The sequence below is a fragment of the Vombatus ursinus genome, unplaced genomic scaffold (genome assembly GCF_900497805.2).
Source record: "Vombatus ursinus unplaced genomic scaffold, bare-nosed wombat genome assembly UNPS02014791.1, whole genome shotgun sequence".
Taxonomy (NCBI): Eukaryota; Metazoa; Chordata; class Mammalia; order Diprotodontia; family Vombatidae; genus Vombatus; species Vombatus ursinus.
In genome coordinates, this window is record NW_020954569.1 from 67,615,489 (window position 1) to 67,631,266 (window position 15,778).

The window sequence follows — 15,778 nt, forward strand, 5'->3', positions numbered from 1 at the left end:
TTTGGAACTCAAAATCTTGTGGAAGTAAATGTTGAAAACACAAAAATAAATAAAAATTACCATAAAAAAAAAAATCTACCTTCTTCCTTTTTTGGAAAATCAGGACAATGTTTACCTATCTTCCCACAGCTCAGCAGCAATCACATCCAAAATTTCCTTCACAATCCTGTAGTGTTGTGTGTCCAGGTCAGACAACTTGACCTTGCTGAGGACCCCTAGAAGTTCTCTTTGCCATATCTTTGCTCATCTTGAGTTCCAATTTCCTGTTAACCTCTTGTGTCCTTTACTTTTCAGTCTGAAAATCATTCTCCTTGGTAAAGAAACCATAGATAAAATAGTTCCACCTTCTCTCAGTCTCTGTCATTACCCTGTACTTATCATCAGTATTGCCTTTGCTTTGTAAACTAGTTGAGATTTGGGCCTGGACCTGTGATTTCATTGGCACAGGAACTACCAATGTGGGTCAGTCAGCACCTTCTCAGCAATTTATAGCTTTAGAGAGGTACTGAGCACACTGAGAAGCAAACTGAATAAACTGCCCAGGGTCATCCAGCTAGTACAGGCCAGAAGCAAGAACCCAGCTCTTCCCGGGTTTTTGTTTTTTTTTTAGGCAATTAAGGGACTTGCCCAGAGTCACACAGCTAGTAAGTGGCAAGTGTTTGGTCTGAGGCCGAATTTGAACTCAGGTCCTCCTGACTTCAGGGCTGGTGCTAACCCTGCTGCCTCTCCATCCTAAATAATTAAGAAATATTTAAATGGTTTAGTGCAAGGGTGGGGAACCTGCGGCCTGGAGGCAACATGTGCCTCTCTAGGTCCTCAAGTGCGACCTTTTGACTGAATCTTTGTTTTGCGAAGTTTGGATTCGGTCAAAGGGCTGCACTTGAGGACCTAGAGGGCCACATGTTGCCTTAAGGCTGAAGGTTCCCCACCCCTGGTTTAGTATCTTCTGCTTAAGAAAGTATATAATAAAGGAGATATATAATGCATTTTAGAAATATCTCCATTAAAATGAATAATGCTTAAGTAGTTGAAAGGGTGTTATCTTCAGCGATCTAAATCTGAGTTCAATCACACTAAATGAAATGACCAATATTAGGGTAAAAGAACAGAAAACAAAAAATAAAAAATAAACTTTCTTCTCAGCAAAAAGAAGACTAAAAACATGGAATACTGTATATACTCTGTTGGACACAGTCATTATGTCAGCAGTTTTGCTTAAATATTTTTCTTTATTACATGGGAAGGACCTCTCCAGAACCCCTTAGCTACCCAACTCTGACAATCTGTTCTTTTCTGGAAGAAGCCATCCAAAAAAATTTAGGGGTCACGATTTCTAGATATATTGCAGTATTCAATTGCTTGGCTGACAGTAAGTCTGCTCTCCAGAAAGATTCCAGATAAATGTTTTGCCAAATCCAGACAAGGCCATGAGAACCAGCCTAATATACACAGTGTTCCCAAAGTCGTTGTACAGTTTTAAGCATTAATACCTTATGAGCAAAACTTTTTTTTAAGCTCTAAGCTTTGGTAGTTTAAAACTGCACAAACTTCTGAGATACCCTATATTTATAAAGTTAACCATGATGGAAGCTAAACTGTATTTCTTTCTTCCCTCAACCAATTACAATGTTCATATATCCTAGAACTCGAAGAAATCTGGCAAATCATCACTGATACATATCAAGCCCTTTTCTGTATAAAAGGGAAAACTGATAAGCCATCTTTGTTGCAGCTTCCCCATAAGCTCTTCTGACATCACAAGTGACCCTGAACTATCTACCAAAGGCCCACCTCAATTGACAGGCTCAAAGACTTGCAATAGGCCCCAAATCCAGTCCTCCTGAGGCCTCAGTAACCTATAAAGAATCTCTTTCAATAAATCTCATTTGGATAGGTAAGTTTTATATGGGAGCTCTTTTTTCCCTTCCCAACTTTGAACACTGATTTGTCATACAAGCAAAAAAAAAAAACCAAAACATTCTTTGAGCAGGGTTATACAGCCCGTTAAACTATAACTGACATGAGTTATTCCATAGTGATCGGTTTATGGTCTTTATGATCCTTCTTATGATATGTACATGGATATGTTTGCTTCTCAGAATTCTGTAACTGAAAGTGCCATCCTTCCCTTTGGAGAATTTGAATTAACTTACAATATTTACATACAAAAAATATACCACTATAATTAAGGTCACTTTCCCTATGCTGTATTTCTGTATTGGAATTTTATTCTCTGCTCCCCTATAGAATATGAATTAGCATTCATATGTAAAATTCCAAAGGAAAATTCTATAAGCAACTGCACCATATTTTTGATCCTAATTTGAGAAAACAAACTAACATCCTCCTGGCAATGGCCAAGCAATTTAGAGGTTCTCTCTCCAATATAGGAAGGCTCATGCCCATATTAATTAGTTACTAATCTGTATACCTGTGTGGTTGTGTTTCCTGCTTTCTTTTGCTTTGATATCTAAAATCAGGAAGGAAGGTCTCCTTTGTCTTCCCAATTATAGCTTCACAGATAAGTGTCCAACTGCTCCCAAATAGCCCCACAGTACCTGGGATCATTGATAAGATACACCACATCCCCCTTATTAGCCTGACTTGAATGGGAGAAGGGAGAGATAGGAGTATTATAATCCTATGATTCTTATCCCCTCAACGAACTTCAGTATTCAAAAATGCCAAAGTGTAAATGTGGAATGGAAGGTAATTGATAACACTTTGTTCCCTTCCAATCACCATGCTGGAACCTTGGAAAAGAAGGAAGCACCCCATCTAACAGATATCAGACAGGACTTTTTCAGTATAACAAAGGAAAGCTGGGAAGCCCTCTCCAAAGCTGCCACACTCAAGTTGGATACTAATTTGTAAGACCACAGTCACTCTCAACCTTTCCTCATCAGTCCTCCTAAAGTCTTCGTTGGTCACACAGAATATGCTTCAATAAAATTCTTTTGGACACCTAACACTTACACATGAGTTTTTCCCTTCTTTTCCTAACATGTACAGTGAATTGGAGAAGCCAATGCTGTCAAATGTAGGAAATGGGGAGGAGAAACTAATCAAGTCTCTTTCTGATTTAACAACTCACAATGACAGTCCTAATTCAGCAGTCAAAAGCCCTAATTCAGGCAGTATCTGCTACTAAATCATAGCAAACATGGAGAGAACAGATTGATCACTTCTTTTCTTTCAACCCTATCAAGTCAAAGTAACACTAAAGCAACTCTCCTTTTTCCTCGTCATAATGAAGTCTCTTCTTATTAAAGTAGATCCCACAAAGAAAAGTACAAATGACAACATAAAATTTGAGAAATCCAAGAAGCATTTTACCTATTTTGTTTACTTTTACATACAAAACAAATAGCAAAAATACAATTTAAGTTAAAATAATTATACGTGAACAATGTACTTTAATATTCACAGAAACCTTCACAAGCCCAAATGAAATTATTTCAAATTGTAATGTTCATGATCTATTGACACTATTCCACAGATGACTAAAAAAAATGTGGCCCATTGATCTAAGTCTTCAAAACTTTAGGAAATATCTTACCTGTTAGTTGGTGTAGTAAAAGAAAAAGAAAGAAGTTGATTCCAGAATGGGTCATTCTCGGAGATAGATTCTGTTCCAGATAACCTTTTTAGATATTCATTTTCCGAAAGGTCACTGATGCTGCTGCTGTTTGCTCCCATCTTTTGATTTGGTAGATAAATCTCTCTTAAATCTTCATTTCTTCAAGAAAACCTACAAATTTAGGAAAGAGATTTTAAACCTATTCAAAAAAACTATCATAATTAACTTACTCAGAAAACACATTAAAATTTCAAAAGTAAAATTAAAGTATATATCTTTGATATGATAGATAAAATATGAGATCAGATATTAAAATTTTAAAACCTTTTCTAACCAATAGCAACGAGGAATCAGGAACAGAGATCAGAGTGATGCTGCATGCACTACAGGTGGAATTTCATTGTCCAAAGAATAATTTCTATACAGCAGCCTCTTGAAAACAAATTCATGCATGCCAATTAATAACTCTTCTATGAAAAAAGATTCTTTGTAATAGTCAAACATGTTTTGAAACAAAAAAAAAGTTTCGTAACACAAAGAATCAAGGAAACCTAAGTGCAAAGAGAATAAAGGAAGAAAACATACAGTATCTGTTGTGAGGAACCATTCACCAGCTGGTTGAATGAGGGCCTGGCCCAACAAGGAATAAGATGACTCCCTAAAGCCTCAGCTCCCTTCATCTTTCAATAAAGAAGGTGGATAGCACTTCCCTCTCACTCATTTTCTTTTTTTTTTTTTTTTCTTTTTTTTTTTCTTTTTTTTTTTTTTTTGGTGAGGCAATCAGGGTTAAGTGACTTGCGCAGGGTCACAGACCTATTAAGTGTCAAGGGTATGAGGCCAGATTTGAACCCATGTCCTCCTGACTCCAAGGCCAGAGCTCTACCCACTGTGCCACCTAGCTGCCCCTCTCTCACTCATTTTCATTCTTTTCATTCTCTCTTTTCCTACTCTCCTTCTCCCTCATATGCACCTCCTTTTTCCTTCCCTGTCTCAAGTGGGTTGAGCTTGCCTCACCTAAAGGCACATAAAAATGCTAACTGAATTGGATAGAATTTTCCTTTTGAAGGAGATCAAAGGACATTGGTGGGCCACATAGTTACTGGAAAAACAAATAATAGGGTTTGTACAACAGGTCATTGGTACCTGATCAAGGATTCCACTCTATTCTAAAGTGTTAGGAGACTAGAACTAAGATTGAGTTAAAGGATAAATGATATGCTTCAACTATGCTATTCAATTAGAAATTATTACTACATTCTATATAAAAGGAAGCAAATGTGGAGGAGGTTATCAATGTTGAGGTCTTGGTCTTTTTATTAGTCACATCTATATTTTAATTTGCATTTAATTACATATTCATACCATAATTCCCCTTCTCTGACCTCCTAGAGTGTCACTAGAATGCATCCACTTATTAATTATAAAAAAGTAATATTGTACAATAATTATGTATACTTTAGATATAACATGACCCACAAAAAATAGCAGTAATGCTGAATTTTTTCACATATCACTGAAATATTCGGATGATTCTGTGTCTAGCCCTGTATTGTATACCAAAGGAGTAACTACACCATTACCCCATCTATTTACAGATATAACCAAAGGCAAAAAGTTAATTCCATTATTCCACTGATGAGGCTCTACAGAGGGCAGAAACAGAGAAAGCACTCCTAATCAAAAATGCCATGCACCAACTCCCTTCTGTTCCCAAGAGAGGAGATATTTTAACAATTAGATGCCCCTTGTATTAGCTTTATAACCACAGGGCTTCCCAAAGACGATCCAAGGTTTGAGGATCTAGTTCTTTTTTTGTGTCAAAGGCCCAAATTTGGCTGTCTATGGACCCCTTCTCAGAATAAGTTTTTAGATGCGTAAAACAAAATATATAAGATTACAAAAAGAATCAATTAACATTAGAATACTTAGAAAATTGTTCTAAGTTCACAGACCTCAGATTAAGATCTCCTTTTGGTACAGATCAAAGACAATCAGAGCATTCTACTTATTTACCAAATAAGAGGATGGAACTTAGCAATCACGATCATTTCTTTGATTCTGACTTTCAAGATAAAAGTTGTAGGCTTCTATTGGATACCCAATTGTCAGACCACATTAAGTTGGCACATGAGACAAGATAAGAGAGAATCAATGTGATCTTCCCAAAGGGATGAGAGTCATCCTCCTTCAAACAAACTTGCTAGGGAATTTTCATCTACTTAGGTTAATGAACCAACTTACTATGTCTAGGTAACACTGTAGATAAATGTGTAATTGCTCATAATGTGGAGGTGATTCTGGGGTTCTCAAAGGCTATGTCAGCAAAGCATAAATATTGGGGCAGGTCTCACACCAAGCTGAAAAGGTTTCCAGTGTATGCCAGTCGATAGAACAGATGTCGATGATCTAAGGAGCAACCTAACTAAATTCAGGTCAGCTCACCACAAAGTCAACCACATGGTGATAAATGTTATGGCCACAGCAACTCTCCAAAACTACCTACTAAATTTCAGATATGTTGTAAACTGGATTGGTGGAGGGGCCACGTCAACTTAATAAAAAATAAGTTAAAGATTTGAATTAATCACATTATCATAAGATCATAGATTAGACCTAGAAAGGATTTTAGAATTCATCTATTCCAACCCTCTTGTTTTACAGTTGAGATAAATGAGCCCAACAAAAGTTACATAGTTGTCCAAGTGTCACTAGAAACAAAGTGCTTTTTATATACCGGAATTATAAAAAAGTGTTTCATACTTTTTGAGAACACAGAATCCTCCTGCTATTCTTTTCATGCTTACACACTTTTGTGTCTACATGGATGTCAGTTTATTGATTTGTATTTTCAGACACTATCACATTAAAATGTGTTCATATTTTCCAACTTGGCTTTTTTAAATGTATATACCACAAGTGTAAATCTATGATTCTATTCCTTGTAACTCAAATTCACAGTTCATAGAGAAGCATACAGAAGACACTTCCCAAAAGTGGCATTTAAATGAAACTATTTTCTTTTTTGGGGGGGAGGCGGGTTAGGTAATGGGGTTAAGTGACTTGCCCAGAGTCACACAGCTAGTAAGTGTTATGTGTCTGAGGCCAGATTTGAACTCAGGTCCTCCTGAAGCCAGGGCCAGTGCTCTATCCACTGCGCCACCTTGCTGCCCCTAAATGATACTTATTTTCAATCTAATTAAAAGAGATAAGGAGGGGCAGCAAGGTGGCACAGTGGATAGAGCACCGGCCCTGGAGTCAGGAGGACCTGAGTTCAAATCCGGCCTCAGACACGTGACACTTACTAGATGTGTGACCCTGGGCAAGTCACTTGACCCCGACTGCCTCACCAAAAAGCAAAAAAAAAAAAACATAAGAGATAAGGAAGGAAACTATATCCTGCTAAAAGGCACCACAGACAATAAAGTAATATCATTACTAAACATATATGCACCAAGTGGTATAGCTCCATAAAAGAGAATGACAATAATGAGACAAGATACCAAAACTTATAGGATGCAGCAAAAGTGGTTCTTAGGGGAAGTTTTATTTCTCAATGCTTACATGAACAAAATAGAGAAAGAAGAGATCGATGAACTGGGCACGCAACTAAAAATGCTTGAAAAAGAGCAAATTAAAACTCCCTAATTAAATACCAAATTAGAAATAATGAAAACCAAAGGAGAGATTAATAAAATTGAAATTTAGAAAAATATTGAACTAATAAATAAAACTAAGAGCTGGCTTTGTAAGAAAAAAACAATAAAATAGATAAACCTTTGGTTAATTTGATTTAAAAAAAAAAAAGAAAACCAAATTACCAGTATCAAAAATGAAAAGGGTGAATTCATCACCACTAAAGAGGAAATTACAACAATAATTAGGAGCTATTTGACCCAACTGTATACCAATAAATGACAATCTTAGTGAAATGGATGAATATTTACAAAAAATATAAACTGTCCAGATTAACAGAAGAGGAAATAAAATACTTAAATAATCTCATTTGAGAAAAAGAAACTGAACAAGCCATCGACGAACTCCCTAGGAAAAAAAAATCTCCAGGGCCAGATGGATTTACAAGTGAATTCTATCAAACATTTAAAGAACAATTAATTCAAATACTATATAGACTATGTGGGAAAATAGGCAAAGAAGAAGTCCTACCAAATTCTTTTTATGACACTAATATGGTACTGATACCTAAACTGGGAAGAGTTACAACAGAGAAAAAAAATTATAGACCAATCTCCCTAATGAATACAGATGCAAAAAATTTAAATAAAATGTTAGCAAAAAGATCACAGCAACTTATCATGAGAATAACACACTGCGACCAGGTACGATTTACACCAGGAATGCAGGGCTGGTTCAATATCAGGAAAACTATCAGCATAATTGACCATATCAACAACAAAACTAACAGAAACCATGTGATTATTTCAACAGATGCAGGAAAAGTTTTTGATAAACTGTAACACCCATTTCTATTAAAAACACTAGAAATCATAGGAATAAATGGAGTCTTCCTTAAAATGATAAGTAGCATCTACCTAAAACCATCATCAAGCATTATATGTAACAGAGATAAGCTAGAAGCATTTCCAATAAGATCCAGGGTGAAACAAGGATGTTCATTATCATCATTATTCAATATTGTAATAGAAATGTTAGCTCTAGCAAATAATAAACAAATTCAGCCAAGTTGCAGGATTTGAAATAAACCCACATAAGTCATCAACATTTCTATATATTACTAATAAAACTCAACAGCAAGAGAAGAAAGAGAAATTCCACTTAAAGTTACTGTAGACATTACAAAATATTTTGGAGTCTACCTGCCAAAAGAAACTCGGGTACTATATGAACACAATTACAAAACACTTTTCACACAAATAAAGTCAGATCTAAATAACTGGAAAATATCAGCTGCTCATGGGTAAGCCAAGCTAACATAATAAAAATGGCAATTCTACCTAAATTAATTTAAAAACCTGTAAAGACTTACATGAACTGATGCTGAGTGAAGTGAGCAGCACCAGGAGAACATTGTACACTGTAACAGCCACATTGTGCGATGACTGACTTTGATAGACTTAGCTCTTCTCAGCAATGCAAGGATCTAAGATAACTCCAACAGATTCACAATGTAAAATGCTATCCACAACCAGAGAAAGAATTACGGAGTCTGAATGCAGACGCAAGCATACTATTTGCTCTCCTTTTCTTTTATTGTTTTGTTTTGTTTCTTCTTTCTCGTGGTTCCTCCCACTATTTCTAATTCTTCCTTACATCATAACTAATGTGAAAATATGCTTAATATGAATGTATAAGTAAAGCCTATATCAGATTGCATGTCATCTTGTGGAGGGGGAAGGAGAGAGGAAGGGGAGAAAATTTAAAACTCAAAATTTTATGGAAGTGAATGTGGAAAACTAAAAATAAATTAATTATTTAAAATTTTTTTTAAAAAAATATGGTACTAGAAACGTTAGCTTTAGCAATAAGAAAAAGAAATTGAAGGAATTAGAACAGTCAATGAAGAAACAAAGCTATCACTCTTTGTAGATAATACGATGATATATTTAGAGAATCCTAGAGAATCAAGTAAAAAACTACTTGAAATAATAAACAACTTTAGCAAAGTTGTAGGACATAAAATAAACCCATATAAATCATTGGCATTTCTATACATTACTAACAGCAAGAGATAGAAAGAGAAATTCCATTTAAAGTTACTGTAGACATTATAAAATATTAGGGAGTCTACCTGCCAAAAGAAACCCAGGAACCATATGAACACAATTACAAAACATTTTTCACAGCAATAAATGATGGTTATTTTCACCGCAGTAGAATTAGCTGGGCTCCTCAGTGTTTACTATTCTTGGCCAGCAGAGGGCAAACCAGTAACCTTGACCACTGAATTATTCTGATCAACAAATTCTTTTTAAAGAAGTTAAAAATCATGTTTTATATGAACTTGATCAGAAATTTTACTATATTAATAATAACAATAAATTTATGAGATAGATGACATAAAATTATTCCAATATCATCATCAATCAACTTCATTGTACATTATTCCCCTTCCAGATCCTTAAGGTCCAGTCAAACTAGCCTTTCCCACACACAGCACTCAATCTTCTCATTTCTATGCCTTATCACTGACCATCCCCCATTCACCACCTCTTCTTCATAAATTTACTCTATTCCTTTAAGATACAGCTCAAACTACTATCTGGGTTTATTGTGATATTTTCATGATCCTCCCAAAAGCTAGTGCCCTCCCTTCCAAACTACCTTGTATTTATTCTCTATGCACTCATATAAATGTTTCTTGTTTCCTCCTACACAATGTAAGCTCCTTCAGACAAGGGACTATTTCATCCTTTGTTACTGAACCTAGGACGGTACTTGGTATATGGCAGATGGCTAATAAATGGTTATGAGTCGCTTGGTCTATGTAAAGCTGTGTTTTCAGCTGATAAAGAACACTAGGTCCTATATACATTTGGAAGCACACCTTCCACAAATATATGATCACATGAGTTTGAACTTCAAGGAACCATAATGTCATACAACCGATCTATCATACTTGATCCATTTTTCATTCCTTTTCTATGTAGTCTCAATGCTACCACCATTGTTCAGGCACTCATTACCACTTACCGAGCTCTACCGTAATAGACTCCTAATTGGTCTTCAACCTCTGCACTCTGCCAAACTCTGATTCAAAATACTGACAGACTGATCTTGACTCAGAGTTCTGGTTCATGTCACTTACCTGGTCCAAAACAATCAATGAGTCTCTATTCCCTCACATCTATATGAAGCTTCTTGCAGTCTGTATTGTAAATGACATTATAAATCTAAGTCAAACTAATGCATTTTACTTTTAAAATAATCAAATGTCTCCATTCACCAAACATCTCCTAAAAAGGGATTATATGGAATCCAAACCAAGGTCTTCTGACTCCAAATCCAGGTAATACATACCAAGAATAAGTTAATCTCTCAGAAGGTTTGTGGACAAACTTGTGAGATTCAAGTAAATATCAGTTCCTGTAACAAATTGTCTCCATTTTTTGTCATTTCTTTTTCCAATTTCATTTTAGGACACATTGACCTTGTTGTCTTCAAGCATTTTTCAAGAGTCTCAATTTCTAATATGAGTAAAAATATTTTAACCTTTTTATGATGCCAGAAATTATTTCACTCATCTGGTAATTTTCTTCATCCAATTTTATTTTGTTTTAATTTTCAAATTCTCTTTCTCCTTCCATCCCTTCCCTCATCTATTCAAAAGACAAGAAATACAATACTCATTATACACGTGAAGGCAGGCAAAACATATTTCCACATTAGCCACATTCTGAAAAAGAAAAGAGAAAAAAATATGCTTTAATCTGTACTCTGAGTCCATCGGTTTTCTATTGGGAGGTGGACATCATTTCTCATCAAGAGTCCTTTGGAACTATGGAGGCCACTGTGTTGATCATAGTTACTAAGTCTTTCACAGTTGATTTAACATCATAATATTTCTGTTAACTGTGTAAATTGTCTTCTTGGTTCTGCTCATTTCGCTTTTCCTCAGTTCATATGAGTCTTCTCACATTCATCTGAAACCATCCCCCCTTCATCATTTCTTACAACAAACTACAGTTCTATCACATTCATATCTCATGACTTGCTCAGCCATTCCCCAACTGAAGGGCATCCCCTCAGTTTCCAATTCTTTGCCACCACAAAAAGAGCTGCTATAAATATTTTGGTACCTACATGAACCAGACAGCATAGTATCCTATGCAGATGCAGACGGGAATGATGGGGAACCAGGCCTATCCTCAACAGCCTACGCAGCCAAACCCTCATGAGAACATATTGTACACTGGCCCCTCCCACCATAGCTACATGAAGACAGCTGGTGTGCCCAAGCAGATTCTTAATGGACCTTACATGAGAAGATAAGCAAGATGAACTTGCAATTTAAAAACCTAAAAATACATAAATAAAGGACAATACTGACAAAAAAAATAAATATTTTGGTACAAATGGGTCCTTTTCCTTTTTCTTTGATCTCCTTGGAATACAGACCAAGTTAGTGGTATTGCTGGGTCAAAGAGTATACAGCTTTTTAGCTTTGGGGGCATAGTTCCAAACTGTTCTCCAGAATAGTTGAACTAGTTCTCAACTCTACCAACAGTACATCAGGGTATTTATTTTCCCACATTACCTCCAGCATGTCATTTTCCTTTACTGTCATCTTGGTCAATTTGATGGTGTGAGGTGGTACCTCAGAGTTGTTTTAATTTGCATTTCACAAATTATTAATGACTTTGAGCATTTTTTCATATAATTCTTGATAGCTTTGATTTCTTCCTCTGAAAATTGCCTATTCATTTCCCTTGGCCTTTATTAATTGGGGAATGATTCTTTTATAAATTTGTCTCAGATCCCTCTAAATATTTTAAAAATGAGATGTTTATCTGAGAAACTTGCTGCAAATTTTTTTCCAGTTTCCTGCTTTTCTTCTTATTTTGACTGCCTTCACTTTGTTTGTGCAAAACAAACTGTGGGACAATTGTATGTTATAAAATTATCTATTTTACCTCCCACAAACTTCTCTATCCCATCTGGTCATGAACACTTCCCCTTTCAATAGATCTGACAGGTAATTTATTCTATACACACCTAGTATACTTATAATATCAACATAAATGTCTAAATCCTGTGCCCCTTTTGAACATTCACCTCCAGTAATTATATATTTATTTATAAATTACATACATGTACTACTGTACAAATAATTAGATTTTACAGAATACAAAAATATAAATTTTAAAAGAATGAGACAAAGATGAAATAATATTTGATCTTAGAGTCAATAGGAAGCCATCAGAATTTACTGAGTAGGAAAAAATTACATAATCAGAACCTGTGCTCTAAGAAAATCACTGGCAGCTATATGAAGAATAGATTAGAGTGAGGAGACACTTGAGGCATGGAAACTAATTAGAAGGTTTTAGAGACACAATCAAATGAGAGAATGTTTTAATTAATTAACAAGAGAAATGCAAATCAAAACAACACTAAGGTTTCACCTGACACCTTATAAATTTGTCAAAATGCCAAAAAAAAAAAATGGCAACCGTCAATGTTGGAGAGATTGTGAAATGATAGGCACATTAATACATTGTTAGTGGAGCTGTGAAATGGTATAACCATTTTGGAAAGCAATTTGGAATTATGCAAATAAAGTGATTAAAATGTCTATACCCTTTGAACCAGATTCTCCATTACTCAGCTTATACTAAGCCAGCAATATAAAGTCGCCATACACACCAAAATATTTATAGCAGCATTTTTTGTAATATCAAAGAAATGGAAATAAAGTAGATGCCCATCAATTAGGGAACTGGTAACCAAATTGGGTAAGCAATGATGGGTAAGCAATGATGAACACGATAAATACAGAGAAGCATGGAAAGATCTATATAAACTGATATTGAGTGAAGTAAGCAGAGCAAAGAAAACAATATACACAGTAACTATTACAACAAAGTAACTCGAAAGAACCACTACACCAAAAAAACAAAAGTGAATATAAAAAAACAAAGATCAAGGAGGACTCAAATGAAAAAATGAGAGGATAACCCCAACTCACTCCTTCATTAAGGTTCATAGGTGTTATCCATTGTACATGTTTTCAGACTTTTTCAATGTATCAATCAGTTGTGATGATTTTTTTCTTCTCTAAAAAACTACTATTGGTTTTATGGGATGGTTCACTGGGAGGGATACTTGGGGTAATTGTAATGATAGAAGAAACAGAAGATACCAATAAAAACTTATTAAAAAAAAAAAAAGGCTACAGTGAAAGTCCAGGCAAAAAGAGATAGGGGACTGCACCAGGGTGGTATATGTGTAAGTGTGAAAAAGGGCAAGTATATGAGAAGTACAGAGAGAAAAATGAAAAAAATCAAGTAACTTATTGGATATGTGGGGTGAGAGAGGAGTTGAGGATGACATCAAGCAAGAAGGCCATTAAGGGTAAACCATGGAATGTAAGAAAGGGAGTAATGTTTAAGCCTGAAAAATCAGGAAGGGGCAGATTGTGAAGAGCTTTAAAAGCCAGAGGATGCTGGAGGTTACAAGGAGCCCTTGGACTTTTCTGAAAGAGGTGGGGGAGGAAATCACAGGCCCAGATCTGTACTTTAGGAAAGTTACTTGTTGGCAATGTGGAGGATGGATTGGAAACAGGAGAGACTTGAGGTAGAGAGACCAATTAATAAGATATTGCAGTAGGAAAGAGTTATGAAATAAGATCCTGAACTAAGGTATTTCCTTGTGAGTAGAAAGAAGAAGGCAGATGTGGGAGATATTATAGAGAAAGAATTAATAAGACTTAGCAACTGATTGGACATGCTGGGTAAGTGACAGAGAGCCTAAGATGACAATGAAGTTGCATACTTGAGTAACAAAGACAGGATGGTGGTGCCCTGAACAGTCATAAGTTGAGAAGAGAGGCAGAGTTAGGGGACCACCAAAAACTATAAAGGGGAGAGTAGGAGTGATTTTGCTGGCACAGCTGTTGAGAGTGCCTGAGTCATGGTTAGATTATAACTTCCTTGGAGGGCTGACCACTGAACACATGAGAGAGGTCAGGAGTGGTATGCAGCAGTGTTGAGCAAAGATTAGTGCAGGCGGTGGAAGCTCTATTGGAGACAGGCTTATGCTTGGCTATTGAAAGAAGGGTCCTGATCACACATCGACTATGATAAGGCCACAGCCTCTATACTGGGGATCACTGGCCTAAGGCACTGCAAAAATAAACAATATGTCCATAATCACAAAGCCTATGTGTCAGAGGCAGGACCTGAGCCTGAGTCGTTCTAACTCTAAGGCTGAGTCCTCTATACACTATGCTACACTTCAGCCTCCAGATAACTAGCATATCAAATACATAATCTAATAAAAGAGTTGTTTTGTGTGCTATATGTACACTCCATAGTGCCTCAATGCCTCTTATAATGAGCAAGGCAGTACATTTTTAACCCTTCTATTGGAAGACAATTTTACTACTTATTTATAGCTTGTATATCTTAGCATTTATAACATATTACTAGCCTCATTTATATCATTGGTCAAGAGCACAATCCTAAATTATAATATTGTTTCTTTGGAAAATAAGACCCATTTTACAATGAAGTTTCAGGAATACCAGGTGGTCAGGGACTGAAGTCAGGAAGATCTGAACTCAAATCCAATCTCAGACACTTACTAGCTTCACATAAATCTCTCCCTACCTCAGTTTTCTCACTGGAAGAAGATAATAGCTGGGCTATTGTGAAGATCAAATGCGATAATCATTGTTACATGCTTAGCACAGAATGGGGCACATAGTAAGCACTACAGAAATGTTGCTGTTCAGTCATTTCCAACTCTTTGTGACCCCATTTGGGGTTTTCTTGGCAGAGATAGTAGAATGGTTTGCCATTTCCTTCTCTAGCTCATTTTACAGATGAGGAACTGAGACAAACAGGGTTAAGTGATTTGCCCACGGTCACCCAGCTAGGAAGAGTTTGAGATCACATTTGAACTCAAGATTCCTGACTTCAGGCCTAGTACTCTATCCAATGTGCCACCTAGCTGTCCCATATAAATGTTAGTTATTATTATTATAAGCAGAGACTACCTATATATAAAATTGAAGACATGCAAACAGAAAGGTTATAGTTCAGCAAAGCATCCTTAGCAAGGTTAGGGCAAAATGAATAATTTCAACACCCTAAAGTAATCAAATGTAGAAGTAAATGGCAAAGGAATGAGAGGGATTAGTTTTTGCTCTGTGTGCCAATGACTATGACAGCAAGGTGTACTGGAATACTGTTACACTAAAGACAAGAATCACAGAAACTCAGATCTGAACAGAACCTTAAATATCTAGTCAAATCCTCATTTTACACATGAGAAAACTTATCCATGATCATCTTTTTTGTGGTAACTCTGACCTGAAGGATTAAACCTAAAAAGCACGCCCACACTATACTATACCCTCCAACTATACCCTGATTCAAAGGGGGTAAGGAGAAGGGAAGCAAGAAGATACCATCAAGTCATTTAAGATACCTCCCAGAGGCAGCTAGGTGGCGCAGTGGATAGAGCACCAGCCCTGGATTCAGGAGGACCTGAGCTCAA

At 36.1% G+C, this 15,778-nt stretch overlaps 1 protein-coding gene across 2 annotated transcripts in view; it reads right to left on the reverse strand.

The window, feature by feature from the left end:
• Nucleotides 1-15,778, reverse strand: part of DYM (dymeclin) — a 559,394-nt gene that overhangs the window by 528,234 nt on the left and 15,382 nt on the right. For both annotated transcript variants that reach the window (XM_027868956.1, XM_027868957.1), the window contains exon 2: nucleotides 3,560-3,751. In XM_027868956.1, coding sequence (XP_027724757.1) covers nucleotides 3,560-3,699 — 140 coding nt within the window. In that variant the 5' untranslated portion in view covers nucleotides 3,700-3,751. The remainder of the gene's footprint in view (nucleotides 1-3,559; nucleotides 3,752-15,778) is intronic.